Source organism: Salmo salar, chromosome 10, assembly GCF_965601325.2.
Source record: "Salmo salar chromosome 10, fSalSal1, whole genome shotgun sequence".
Taxonomy (NCBI): Eukaryota; Metazoa; Chordata; class Actinopteri; order Salmoniformes; family Salmonidae; genus Salmo; species Salmo salar.
This window is the reverse complement of record NC_138300.1, coordinates 32,623,166-32,638,507: the sequence shown is the minus strand read 5'-3', so window position 1 is coordinate 32,638,507 and position 15,342 is coordinate 32,623,166. Positions and strand designations below refer to the sequence as shown.

General features: G+C 44.7%; 1 protein-coding gene across 1 annotated transcript in view; it reads left to right on the top strand.

Moving 5' to 3' along the window:
- LOC106560247 (PR domain zinc finger protein 5) overlaps window positions 1–15,342 on the top strand; it is a 50,945-nt gene that overhangs the window by 23,567 nt on the left and 12,036 nt on the right. The window contains exon 13 of the mRNA XM_014122908.3: window positions 3,111–3,204. Coding sequence (XP_013978383.1) covers window positions 3,111–3,204 — 94 coding nt within the window. The remainder of the gene's footprint in view (window positions 1–3,110; window positions 3,205–15,342) is intronic.

The window sequence follows — 15,342 nt, the reverse complement described above, 5'->3', positions numbered from 1 at the left end:
GCCTGTAGAGTTCTTATTGGAGAGCCTGTATAGTTGTCATTGGAGAGCCTATAGAGTTCAGAGCCTGTATAGTTGTCATTGGAGAGCCTATAGAGTTCAGAGCTTGTATAGTTCTCATTGGAGAGCCTGTAGAATTCAGAGCCTGTATAGTTCTCATTGGAGAGCCTGTATAGTTCTCATTGGAGAGCTGTAGAGTTCAGAGCCTGCATAGTTCTCATTGGAGAGCCTGTACAGTTCAGAGCCTGTATAGTTCTCATTGGAGAGCCTGTATAGTTCTCATTGGAGAGCCTGTATAGTTCTCATTGGAGAGCTGTAGAGTTCAGAGCCTACATAGTTCTCATTGGAGAGCCTGTACAGTTCAGAGCCTGTATAGTTCTCATTGGAGAGCCTGTAGAGTTCAGAGCCTGCATAGTTCTCATTGGAGAGCCTATAGAGTTCAGAGCCTGTATAGTTCTCATTGGAGAGCTGTAGAGTTCAGAGCCTGTTGTCGTGTCTTTGGCTATGCCGGATTAAGTGATATGACATGCTAACTTATAAAATTATTTCTCTGTAATTAATATTACCTGATTAAGCTAATCATGTAAATGTAATTAACTAGAAAGTCGGGGCACCACGGAAGAACGTTTATAGAGCCGTTATCTTCCGAATAAACTCTTAAAATACTTTGTAATATTTTACATCGATAGCAGTCAATATTAACCCTTGTCTTATTTTCAGTCTCATAATGAAAGTTGTAAATTCTTGGCTATCTTCACGAACCCTGGCTAACAAGTTGAATCAGCAAAACAAAATTGGGTTTAATTATTTATTTACTAAATACCTAAACTAATCACACAGAATTACATATACACAGAATACAAATGATGTCATACAGAAAACGTCCTGGTGGACGGAACCTGTATCATGGCTGGTTACACAAAGGAAAGGGGGTTGGGCTTGAATGAAAGAGCGGGAAGATTTAGGAACAGAGAAACAGCAGCTAGGCTATCGTAAATACATTATCTTATGCATTCTAAATTACCGCCCATTTGGAAAAGGAAAATGCAATAAATATTTACTCTGAGCTGCGCTTCGGTAGATTGGTCGTAGATGCTGGCCGGGTTGGCCAACAGATCTTCCTGTAAACTCTTAAGAATGTCTCTGGTGGTAAATTGGATACGTGGTGGTATCTTCGTCCGTCTGTTAGACTGGATCCGTCGTCCGTCCTTTCCTAGCCCACGTCTACAGCGGCTAGGAAGTATCACTTCTGTAGTGAATAAGCTCAAAGTTCATACCATTCGTACCATAGCTCACGCCGAGGTTGGCTTAGTTGACATGTGTGTCCTTCTAACGTAGAGGCTGCAGACCTCCCGTACTGGAACCACCTGGTTATCTTTTCGTCAAAGGCTTATATAGTGGAGAGGGGGGAAGGATGTGTTTCATCGTTTATAACCCCTCCTCTTCACAGGGGTGGGCCACTGATCAAGCAGGGCACTTTCCTTATGAAAACCCAATTCTCTCATTTGGAAGCTAAAATTACATTTAATCTCCTAACAAACAATTTCAATATCAAACATTTCAATTGCATAACAATTCCATGTTACTCTGATAACTAGAGAGTGTATACTTTCTCAGGTACCGTTTATGTCGTCCTGTCATCAGTCATAATGTCTCAGATGACAAGCGAACTGACATACATACTCATTACGTTATCAAGCATATTTCCAACTGGTTTTATTACCAAAATATGGTTCCTTTCCCCATTTGTTTGATGTTCCCAGACTCTCTATATTTAACAGGACAGCAGTCCTTCAGTAGGGTCAGTAAGAGAGGGGAAGGGAGAAAGGTATTTATGGGGGGGGTCATAAACCTTACCCACAGGCCAACGTCATGACACTGTATAGTTCTCATTGGAGAGCCTGTAGAGTTCAAAGCCTGTAGAGTTCCCATTGAAGAGCCTGTTGAATTCAGAACCTATAGAGTTTAATTGGAGACCTGTAGAGTTCAGAGCCTTTTGAGTTCCCATTGGAGAGCTGTAGAGCTCAGAGCCTATAGAGTTCTTATTGGAGAGCTGTAGAGTTCAGAGCCTGTATAGTTCTCATTGGAGAGCTGTAGAGTTCAGAGCCTATAGAATTCCCATTGGAGAGCCTGTAGAATTCAGAGCCTGTATAGTTCCCATTGGAGAGCCTGTATAGTTCTCATTGGAGAGCTGTAGAGTTCAGAGCCTGCATAGTTCTCATTGGAGAGCCTGTAGAGTTCAGAGCCTGCATAGTTCTCATTGGAGAGCCTGTATAGTTCAGAGCCTGTATAGTTCTTATTGGAGAGCCTGTATAGTTCCCATTGGAGAGCTGTAGAGCTCAGAGCCTATAGAGTTCTTATTGGAGAGCTGTAGAGTTCAGAGCCTGTATAGTTCTCATTGGAGAGCTGTAGAGCTCAGAGCCTATAGAGTTCTTATTGGAGAGCTGTAGAGTTCAGAGCCTGTATAGTTCTCATTGAAGAGCTGTAGAGTTCAGAGCCTATAGAGTTCCCATTGGAGAGCCTGTAGAATTCAGAGCCTGTATAGTTCCCATTGGAGAGCTGTTGAGTTCCCATTGGAGAGCTGTAGAGTTCCCATTGGAGAGCCTGTTGAATTCAGAACCTATAGAGTTCAGAGCCTTTTGAGTTCCCATTGGAGAGCTGTAGAGTTCCCATGAACACCAGTGTCTAGCAGCAGTGTGGTCTGGTTTTTCAGTGGGGTAGATGCTCCCAGTGCTGAACAGGGTCTCTGGTTAAATGACTGACATCAAATATTTGTCAGAAGACCACCCTTGAATTCACCCTGCATACGGTCGACTTTGTCTTTTTTGTTGTTGTTGACAATATACAGTACATTAAACAACTTTGATCATTTATCCAACACTTTATTAAAAATACTTTGTAAATGGTATATAACCATGGGGCATTTAACTGGACTTTAAGAGCTTCTCTGTTTAGTATCCAAGTGTATTAGCAGTGCTCATAGTATCCAAGTGATGGGTATGCTCTACCAGTGATCACTGTGTGCTCTGTAATGAGGCAAAGTTGTACCACTTCATGTTCCAATTGTCTTTCCTAAATACAAACAATATGTTTTCTGATCTTTTCCATACCAGACGCACACAGGGGAAAAGGAGAAGATCTGCCCATATTGTGGACAGAAGTTTGCCAGCAATGGAACTTTGAGGGTTCACATCCGCAGCCATACAGGTCAGTAGGCCTTCCATAACCGGTCATTTGGACAATTTCAACTATATTGTCCTAATAGTTTGGTTAAATTCATCAACTGTCATTGAACGTCACAAACTGTAAAACGGTGTGAGATCGACCAATCCAGTCTACCAGATCCACCCTACCAGCCCGCTAGCCTGCTCCCCAGAGCCCAGAATGGTAACAGTGTCCCAGAGTGTATGTTCATTAAACCGCCTTGAACTGGAGAGCTACACATTCCTGTGTGTTTCCTTACCAACAGACTAGTGCACAGACCTGGCACAGTCACACACTCCTTCCATCTACCCCTCCCTCCCTCCCTTTCTTTTTATTTCTCTACTTCTACTTGTCTTTTTGGCTCTTGCCTCTCTCCCACTTAGACTCTCCCCTGTCTTTCCCCACCGATCTTTCCTGTTCTCTCCCCTGTCTTTCCCCATTGATCTTTCCTGTTCTCTCCACTGTCTTTCCCCACCTATTCTTCCTTTTCTCTCTCCCCTGTCTTTCCCCACCTATCCTTCCTTTTCTCTCTCCCCTGTCTTTCCCCACCTAGCCTTCCTTTTCTCTCTCCCGTCTTTCCCCACCTATCCTTCCTTTTCTCTCTCCCCTGTCTTTCTCCACCTAGCCTTCCTTTTCTCTCTCCCCTGTCTTTCCCCGCCTATCCTCCCTATTCTCTCTCCTCTGTCTTTCCCCACCTATCTTTCCTGTTCTTGTCACGTCCTGACCCTAGTAAGATGTCATTTTCTATAGTAGAGTAGGTCAGGGCGTGACAGGGGGTGTTTTGTGTTTTTCTATGTTTTCTATTTCTATGTTTAAGTTCTAGTTTTTATATTTCTATGTTGGGTTTGTTTGGGTTAATCTCCAATTGGAGGCAGCTGATCCTCGTTGCCTCTGATTGGAGATCATATTTAAGTAGGGTTTTTTTCTCTTCCTGTTTTGTGGGTTATTATCTTTTGAGTAGTGTTTGTTTCTCTCTGCGTCACGGTTTGTTGTTTTTGTATGTTCAGTTATTTAGTGTATTGCATTACGTTTCACGAATAAATACAAATGTGGAACTACAAACACGCTGCATTTTGGTCCGATCCTTCAGACAGCCGTGACAGAATAACCCACCATAAAAGGACCAAGCAGCGTGGGAGAGAATGGACCTGGGAGGAAGTTCTGGACGGCAAGGGATCCTGGACATGGGAGGAGATCCAGGCTGGATGGGATCGCCTTCCATGGGAACAGGTGGAGGCAGCGAGAGCAGAGCGATGACGAGAGGAGCCACGATACCAACGGCGAGGCAAGTGCGAGAGGCAGCCCCCAATTTTTTTTTGGGGGGGGGCACACGGGGAGATTGGCAGAGTCAGGTTGGAGACCTGAGCCAACTCCCTGTGCTTACCGTGGGGGGCGAGTGACCGAGCAAGCACCAAGTTATGCTGAGATACGCACTGTGTCGCAAGTGCGCAGCTACAGCCCGGTGCGCTCGGTGCAAGCTCCTCACAGGTGCCGTGCTAGAGGTGGCATTCAGCCAGGAAGGAGTATGCCTGCTCAGTGTTCCTGGTCTCCGGTGCGTTTTCTCGGCCCTGGTTATCCTGTGCCAGCTCTACGCACGGTAACCCCAGTTCGCCAATACAAACCTGTGCGACCTGTCACAACGCCTCGCGCTTGTCGGGCTACGGAGGTTATCCAGCCAGGACGGGTTGTGCCAGCCATAAGCTCCAGATCTCCAGTGTGCCTCCATGACCCAGTCTACCCTGTGCCTGCTCTGTGCACCTGGCCTCCGGCGATGCTCTCCAGTCCGGAGCCTCCAGGGACGTTCCCTAGTCCAGAACTCCCAGCGACGTTCCCCAGTCCGGTGAGACCTATTCCAGCTCCACGAAGGAAGCCTCCAGCGACGTTCCCTAGTCCAGGACTCCCAGAGACGTTCCCTAGTCCAGGACTCCCAGCGACGTTTCCTAGTCCGGTGAGACCTATTCCAGCTCCACGAATGAAGCCTCCAGTGATGATCTATGGCCCGAAGCCTGTAGAGAGGATCCATGGCACGAAGCCTTCAGTGATGATCCATGGCACGGAACCTCCTGAGACGGCCCGCAGTCCGGAACCTCCTGAGACGGCCCGCAGCCCGGAACCTCCTGAGACGGCGGCCCGCAGCCCGGAACCTCCTGAGACGGCGGCCCGCAGCCCGGAACCTCCTGAGACGGCGGCCCGCAGCCCGGAACCTCCTGAGACGGCGGGCCCGCAGCCCGGAACCTCCTGAGACGGCGGGCCCGCAGCCCGGAACCTCCTGAGACGGCGGGCCCGCAGCCCGGAACCTCCTGAGACGGCGGGCCCGCAGCCCGGAACCTCCTGAGACGGCGGGCCCGCAGCCCGGAACCTCCTGAGACGGCGGCCCGCAGCCCGGAACCTCCTGAGACGGCGGCCCGCAGCCCGGAACCTCCAGCGATGATCTACAGTCCGGTTCCTCCTCCGAAGATCCACGGTTCGGTGGTACTAGAGCAGAGGGATCAGCGGGTGGAGCGGGGAGTACGCCCAGAACCGGAGCCGCCTCCTATGCTGGAGGTTAAGGTTATGTGGACTGCATTTGAGCCGCCATAGACAATTATCACCCTCCCTACCCTCCCTTTTGTTTTGTGGTGTTTTTTTGTTGGTTTGTTGCATTCGGAGTCTGCACCTTTGGGGGGGGGGTACTGTCACGTCCTGTCCCTAGTAAGATGTCATTTTCTATAGTAGAGTAGGTCAGGGCGTGACAGGGGGTGTTTTGTGTTTTTCTATGTTTTCTATTTCTATGTTTAAGTTCTAGTTTTTATATTTCTATGTTGGGGTTGTTTGGGTTAATCTCCAATTGGAGGCAGCTGATCCTCGTTGCCTCTGATTTGAGATCATATTTAAGTCGTTTTTTTTTCTCTTCCTGTTTTGTGGGTTATTATCTTTTGAATAGTGTTTGTTTCTCTCTGCGTCACGGTTTGTTGTTTTTGTATATTCAGTTATTTAGTGTATTGCATTACATTTCACGAATAAATAAAAATGTGGAACTACAAACACGCTGCATTTTGGTCCGATCCTTCAGACAGCCGTGACAGTTCTCCTCTTGTCTTCCCTGTATGTGAGATTGAATCCTCACTCCAGTCATGCCACATACATGCTCTCAGGCTACGTAGCTCCCAACAAACAATGGTGATTTCCCTTCCCCAATCCCCTTAATCTCTAGAATGTGTTTGCAGCTTTTTAGTACAAAAGATTTTCCATGGGCTTTTCTGCCATTGAGATCCAAAGCACACACATCACTAGTGCATCAATCACTATCACGACCATCACTACTACCACTGACCACCATCCAATTTAATGAATTATGTCCCATCTTCCAGTCATATCTACCTAATCAGGGCTCTATGATTAAGCAATCAAATGCCTTTTGACTGTTTTTATAATGTGCTAATTTATCTATAACTAAATATCTATTAACCTAATGCCTATTCCTACTTATTTAGGTAAGGATTTAGTCTGAAACCATTTCATTGCTAGCTCAGTTCTACTCACCCTCTCTATAGGTTCCAAAGGCACAAAATAAAGAGTGTGTGTGTGTATTTGGTGTGTGTGTGGAACATGGATGAGGCTGTTTGTATTTATATAGAATAAACAAAAGAGCGGGGCTGTGGGGGAATGCAGCGGGAGGGGTGGGAGCGGAGGGGACACCTCAAAGAAAGAAAAGAGGAAGGAGAGAAGAGAGAGAAGACCACTCCAAGAAAGCATACAGCGGGATGACCCTTGACCCTGACTGGCTGTAACTCTGTCCTCTCTTTCTATAGCCCAGAACTCACTTGCCCAAGCTTTTGTTGTTTCTTGTGTAAAGAAAGTTTAGGAAAAGTGTGTTATTCCCATAAAAAAAACCTCAACAAGGCTAATTTTGTTCTCTCACATTGAGGAGTTATTTGTTGGACATACATACTGTTCTTTCCAGAACAGCTTTGAAGTGTTCGTTAGTGTAGCATTATGCATGAAATATACAGGGAATGCATAGTGTGGGCTTACAAGTGATGCTGTATGAACTGAACCAGTAGTGGGCGTATTTTAATTAGGGTAGAGATTTTAATTGGGGTAATTGGGGTAGAGGAAGACAGAGGCATGACTAGTGCATGTCTATTTGGCTTTGTTAAGTACAGTTAAAAAGGAAGGACACTTATCATGTTCTGTAAGACAAACTGTGTAAAAAAACAAGACATTTATGAAAGACTTGTGTTGTCTCTGTACACTACTAGGTGTCGTTTTGTTCATGTGGCTGCTAGTTCTGTAAATAAACCTTTAACGTGGCATCTCTCCCTGTCAATCATCTCCTTAAAGGAAGCCCCCAGCTGAGGTTAAAGGCCTGTATGTTGACAGCCTCTCTGGATGGTACTAAGTTAAAGCCTGGTATCCTTTGTTTTACCAGTGTCCCTTCACAGGAACATCACAGCTTCACTTATTTACCTGATAAACAATAAACACACTGGATACTTTGCAAGGTTTTGTCACAGCAGGTTTTTTCCCCCGGGAGCAGTTATCACTGCACACTGGTAATCACTGTTTCACTGGACACTGGTAATCACTGTTTCACTGGACACTGGTAATCACTGTTTCACTGGACACTGGTAATCACTGTTTCACTGGACACTGGTAATCACTGTTTCACTGGACACTGGTAATCACTGTTTCACTGGACACTGGTCATCACAGAATTGCAAAAAATATTTTGGAGAGGTTATGTATAAATTCTAATAATTGAATTTATAGCACACTTTGAATTGAAAAACCATCGAAGTGCTCCATTGAATGCGCTAATAGTATGGCCTGTTTATGAGGAAATGAATGGCCATCCCATTAATTTTGGATGTTGTTTGGCTAACACATAGTAACATGGAATTTAGCTGTTGATTGATTCACAAGCATTATTCCAGGCAGACAGAGCGGGTGGGACACTTCTCCCCAGAGTACTGCTGGTGATGTCATGGGCATCCAGGGGACCTCCTCCACCAAACTCCATGTCTGAAAGTCCCAATCAGAAATCCTTCCATTCTAAATTGAAAAGTGGAAGGGGGTGGGGACATTACAGGTGACTCCAGAGAAAATTAAGTATTAATTCACCAGATGATTCATCTTGGCATAAAACTGGTGTAAATGCAAATGAGCATAAATAGATAATTGGTCAGTGTGACTGAGTTTTCTACAGTGTGCAGTGATGTTATATGGTAGTCCTGGGGTTGACCAAGGTGCTTACGCCAAAAGAAATGTTTACAAAACCCAGTGGCCTGAGTGTTACTGACATCATAGCAAATGTCATAGTTTAACGCTCGCAAATTGTCACTTATGGAATTACCCAGTTCAACTATTTAGTGTCTCTAAACAGAGAAGTTCTTTGTGAGATTTTATATTTTGGATTACGTTTCTGGAATTGTAACATTTAGGGTTCCAAATGTATGATTGGCTCAACCTACGTACATTAAAATGGTGAACTTTACAGTTATTGGTTAAACATAGAGATTAATTAGTAGTTTAGTTTTAAAAAATCTGTGTCCTCTGTGCAAGATACAAGAGAAGTAAAATGTTTGAGTCATTCCACCCATGATCCATCCCTCTGCATGATGTGTGTAAAGATATGGTACTGTATGTCATTATAAAGACAGTGAAGCAGATGTCTTGAGTTTCCCTCTGAGAGTCCAGACCAGAGTGAGGAGTGGCTCTGTGTCTTCTGGACTGAAAACGATGGATAATTCTACGGGAAATGTACTCTGCTGGAGACCAGTGTCTTGACAGTTGTTAAGTATGCAGTAGTGTCTCTGGTCACAACATGCAGTTCAAATGTACATCTGGCAGACCTCTGCAAAACACTGAAGGACCACTTATTTATGTCTGTTTGTCTCTGTGTTTTTGTCAGCCTGTAGGGACATGATGTCATGTTGATATCTGAGGTCCCCTGGTTATAATAGTACAGTCTGTCCCAGAGACAAGTTTCTCTCCTCATCTCCTCCTCTCTTAAGGCCTAAGGAGGATAGTTTCCACAGAAAAAGTTAAATGGTGAGGGTAGTTTTAAGGTATGGATCATTGTGGTGTGTGGTAGAGCCGAGGGCAGAGCGTGAAGTTCTGTGATACAGGTACTCTCACATGGGCCAGTTTAAGAGAAATGTTTGAGGAAGTAGAGCAGTCTTTGGGGGCCCTGGCCATAATGGCAAGGCCAAGTGTAAAGTTGTTGAGTGTTTCTGGGGCTGATCAAAGGCAAATTGCTTATCGGATAAAACAGATCGATATCACATTACCTCAGTGGCCCCTGCTGGCATGCAGAGAGAGAGAGGGGCCGGGGAGCGCCAGTGTCTTGTTGGACTGGAGGAAGCCAGGAATACATTTCTGATGGACAGCGATAATGTCTTTCAGACTAGGGCCTGGAGCTACAAAGCGTTCTCCGTAACACGAACGCTGTGTGGCAGACATGCGACGAGCAAGACCATCTGCTTACCAGACACACACACACACACACACACACACACACACACACACACACACACACACACACACACACACACACACACACACACACACACACACACACACACACACAGGCACACTGTTAGGGGTGCCAAACGGATCGATTAGCAGACAAGGGGTGTAAGGAGCACAGTGGGGGGTGGGTGGCAGAGAGACACCCAGGGTCACAGAGAGATGGTGTCCCATTTCAGCGCATACTAAATCAATTACCATCTCCACCACACAGATCCCAGCCTCACCACATAATCCCCAACAATCTAGATAATAAGTGAATGGTTTCCAGTTACATTAGTGTTCAACTGAAAGGACATAGCGCCTCTCATATGAACCATGCCACCTCAAGGAAATGATTCCTGAAATGATCGCTATTGGTTCTGGTCCATGTTTGTATCCTGTAAAGGATTGAGCTGATCTTTTCGGGGGTATTCTGGTCATCAGGCATGTGTTAGAGAGAGCTGGTCTGGTTTGGTGTGAGTGGTGCCAAAGGGTTGGGGTTGTGTGTCAGTCAACTGTGGAAGGAGGATAATGTTACTGAACATTTACGTAAGTTTGATCATAGTGACCACATTGTACCCTGCTGTTAACAATGGTGAGGACTAATGCTCCGTTTGCAGAGTGGGGTGTCTGTACAGTATATCAGTTTATACTCAGCCGCTCCTCTGCCCCTACTGAGAGGGATGCGCTGCAAGCCGCAGAGCAGAGGCAGTCAGAGCACACTACCACACTGTATCAACCATATTAGAACACACGCCTTCTCCAGGGCTCCCCAAGGAAAGGACCAGCCTTAACCTGATACCCCACTATGCTACATAACAGACAGATTCTCTCTCCTCTGTGAGAGATGGCTCGTCTGGGATTCTGATTTTCCTGTTTGTCAACAAAGGCATCCTAGAGGCTGAAATTGAGCAGAACAGGGATTTATTCGGAGGTTGTGATTTTGAGCTGTCCTCTCTGCTCATGTTTCTGAATGTGTGATCATTCCACACTTTACATGAGGCCTGTTGTTAACCCTTTACAAGCTATATGTTGGATGGATAAGACAGGACGGTCTGGTGTGCCCATTCTACCTCTGTGGCCACTCCTGGTTTATGGGGTTTTGGGTCTCCCGAGCGGCGCAGTGGTCTAAGGCATTCAGTGCCAGAGGCGTCAATACAGACACCCTGGTTTGAATCCAGGCTGTATCACAACCGGCTGTGATTGGGAGTCCCATAGGGCGATGCACAATTGCCCAGCATCGTCCGGGTTTGGCCGGTGTAGGCCGTCATTATAAATAAGAATTTGTTCTTAACTGACTTGCCTAGTTAAATAAAGGTTAAATTAAAAAAAAGAACATTTATAAGGACAGCAAAGTGATAGCTAGCCTGGTTTTAATAAAAATGTACTGGGTTGGAAGAAATGGGCAGACACACAGACACAAATGAAAACAAACCAGTAAAATCCCACCCTTGAGTTAGAGGAGACTTAAACAGATTTGACACTCTGAAACATGACAAATATATATTTTTTCCTCCCAGAAAATGAGTGAATCTGTAAAAGATGCAGACTTGCTGGCTAGTCCACTCCCAATGAAGTCTGGTAATGGAAGACCGACAGCAATAGTGTTTAACCCAAAACCACATCATTTCGTACAGCACAAGGTGGATGTGAATGGCATTCACCTGGAAGCTCAGTTTAAAACCGGTCTAAGTTGTGTCTGTGGTGAAATAGACCCAAACAGAGCTAAATGTTTGTTATGGGTGATATTTCTCTGCTGTGTACTCTTTCTCTCTCTCGGGTGGTTGTGGTTCCTCTGATTGAATAAGCATCCCTGCATGTTAACTCTCCGTCTCCCTGGGACACTCAGCTCATTAACCTTATTACATACAAGAGCAAAATATCTCCCCCATCAATTCCTCCTCTATCTGATTAAAGAAACTCTCTTTTTCTCTTTGACAATTAGTCACTAAAGAGAGATTATGCTACAACAAAGTGAATGAGAAATTAGATTTTGGTACCCGCAAGGACACACACACACAGAGTAATCTGTATCCCTCTTAAGGCAGTGTTTTATTAAGTTACCATTTAGCTGTTTCACGTCTCCCCCTGGATCTGCTCCATTAACACCAGCAGGAGCAGCTCTTGTTCAGAAGGGACTCATTCTGTCCAAAATACCCTGATTCCATTACCCCAGAAATGAGCCAAATTTCACTGTCTTTAGTTTCATACCTTGGTGTTTCCTTGTGTTACCTGGTCGTGACTGTTGAGGTGTAGTTAACAATAACTTACTGTGAGCCTCTGTGAAAGGAATATTCTGCCTCTGACTTCAATAGTTCAGAACCAGTAACATAGCTGTGGTGGAACCCCAAAATACTTCTTTACATGTATTGTACTGTATTTTCCTTTGGAACGGTTATTTTCGTTGCGGTTATATGGGTTACCTCATCTTCCATATATAGGTTGGTAATCAGTGCTGGTAATCAGTGCTGGTTGTGCTATCTGGGCTGAGGATCAGCTCTGGGGTAAATACATCCACGTGTCTGCTGGCTCTTTGACTGACAGCCTGTCACATCATCTTTGCCATCTTACGGAGCGTGCTCAGATAGGAACTCAGGGAGTTAGGCTGGCCTGCCTTTGATCCATTGGGCCCAGGCTCAGCTCAGCTACACTGGGCCAGGCCAGCTTGTGTATGGGTTGTAGGGATGTGACAAATGGATAATTTTTCTTTACGTTTAAACAGGATTTAAAAATATATTTTTACTATTAAAACGATAAGAAAATGTCATAAAATAAGGGTGACCCGGGATGAAAGGACACTATATATAGAAAGGTATGTGGACACCCCTTCTAAATTAGTGGATTCGGCTATTTCAGCCACACCCATTGCTGACAGGTGTTTAAAATCGAGCACGCAGCCATGCAATCTCCATAGATAAACATTGGCAGTAGAATGGCCGTACTGAAGAGCTCAGTGACTTTCAATGTGGCACCATCATATGATGCCACCTTTCCAGCAAGTCAGTTCGTCTAATTTCTGCCCTATTAGAGCTGCCCCTGTCAACTGTAAGTGCCGTTATTGTGAAGTGGAAATGTCTAGGAGCAACAACTGCTCAGCCGCAAAGTGGAAGGCCACACAAGCTCACAGAATGGGACCGCCGAGTGCTGAAGCGCGTAGGGCGTAAGAATTGTCTGTCCACGGTTGCAACACTCACTACCGAGTTCCAAACGGCCTATGGAAGCAACGTCAGCACAATAACTGTTTGTCAGGAGCTTCATGAAATGGGTTTCCATTGCTGAGCAGCCGCACACAAGCCTAAGATCACCATTCGCAATGCCAAGTGTCGGCTGGAGTGGTGTGGAAACACTTTCTCTGGAGTGGTGAATCATGCTTCACCATCTGGCAGCTCTGATGGACGAATCTGAGTTTGGCGGATTCCAGGAGAACACTACCTGCCCCAATGGATAGTGCCAACTGTAAAGTTTGGTGGAGGAGGAATAATGGTCTGGGGCTGTTTTTCATGGTTCGGGCTAGGCCATTTAGTTCCAGTGAAGGGAAATCTTAACACTACAGCATATAATGTCCACATACTTTTGGTCATGTAGTGTTACACGTTCCTAATGTGGAGGAAAACCTCCCTGCAAAAAACTGCCCAGTCTGACAATGTTTCACCGAGTTATCAACAAAAAGGGGTTTCGAGCGATGTAAGTTTAAAAAAAAATGAACTGGAAGTGTTTTTCAGTTGTAGAGTTGGGTTTAGTTGTTTAAGGTTCGAAACATACAGTATGTAATTTTCTTAACCTATCTAGTGACTAAATGGCAGCACAGGTATCAAGTATCATGCTAGCTAGCCTTGGGTGTCAGCCTGAGAGAAGTTACAGGAGAGAAGGGTGGGACGAAAGTAACACAATATAAACCGATGATCTGTAATAAAATAAATACAATTTAAGCACAGGCCATTGTCTCCTCTAGTTCATATTGCTTTTATAATGTTAGCTAAATATCAACAAGTGAGTGTTTTGGAAAATTACACATGCAACAATTTCAAATATTTTACTGAGTTACAGTTCATATAAGGAAATCAGTCAATCTATGGATTTAATATGACTGGGCAGGGGTGCGTAATGACCTGTGTAATGATCATGCTGTTTAATCAGCTTCTTGATATGCCTTGAAGGGCATAGGCCCACCCACTTGTCAGACAGGCCCACCCACTGGGGAGCCAGGCCCAGCCAATCAGAATGAGTTTTTCCCCACAAAAGGGCTTTATTACAGACATAAATACTCCTCAGCACCCCCCTACCCCCACTCAGACGATCCCGAAGGTGAAGAAGCTGGGCTGGCATGATTACACGTGGTCTGTGTTTGAGGCCGGTTGGACGTACTGCCAAATTCTCTAAAACAACGTTGGAGAGAACTGAACATTCAATTATCTGGCAACAGCTCTGGTGGACATTCCTGCAGTCAGCATGCCAATTGCACGCTCCCTCAACACTTGAGACATTTGTGGCATTGTGTTGTGTGACAAAACTACACATTTTAGAGTGGCTTTTTATTGATCCCAGCACAGGGTGCACCTATGTAATTATCATGCTGCTTAATCAGCTTCTTGATATGCCATACCTGTCAGGTGGATGGATTATCTTAGCTAAGGAGAAATGCTCAGTGGGGTCGTGCATTAAAATGCTTAAACATGAGGTGATTTACAGTTGGACGCAATCGGTGTACGAGTCTTAAGACATCTGGAATCTGCTTCGTTGGTGCAAAAATGGGCAGGTGAAATTTTGTCCCGAAGACAACCGTTAATTCACATTGACTCGTGTTCCTTCCATTTGTTATGTGCATTACCGACTCACAACAAAAAAGAAACCTAGCCAACTTCTCCCTACATTCTCTTTTCCCTCCGTTACGTGTCTCTCACTCAATTTCGATTTGACCGCTCCCTCTACACGCATGGGTGCTGCGTACACAAGCTCTATAGGGCTACAGAAATGACTGTCTATAAAAACCAATCTAATTGATGGGATACGCAAACCAAACTGTAGACAAGCAGCATTCCTTGCCAAATCATTCCACCTTTATCAGAAATTCAAACTGGACTGTTTGATTGAAGTATGGAATTATGTGTTCCAACCACAAGCTGCAGTTTTGGAATAATAGATGACTCGTCTATTTTAGTATTTTTTTGCAAACTGCTAGTGTGCCATTTAGAATAGGTTAGAACGTAGGTAGATTCCAGACTGAAATATGCAACAGAAACATGGTTTTGATGAAGACAAATAGCATATTCATTAGTCTAGGGGCCTACTTTGTTTCATGTTTAACAAAAGCTTAAGCTCACAAATCAAACACAGGGCAAAAGAAAACACATGCGGGTATCACCTGGTAGAAAAGTGAAGAATTTTTACTTTCTAATGTTAACTAATTAACATTTAATGAAATTGTATTTGTCACATGCTTCTTAAGCAACAGGTGTAGACTAACAGTGAAATGCCCATCAATGCAGAGAGAAAAATAGAAAAATAATAACACAAGGAATTAATACACAATGAGAAACGATAACTTGGCTATGTACACAAGGTACCAGTAACGAGTCAATGTGCAAGGGTATGAGGTAGATAGGTACATATATAAACTCAGCAAAAAAAGAAACGTCCTCTCACAGTCAA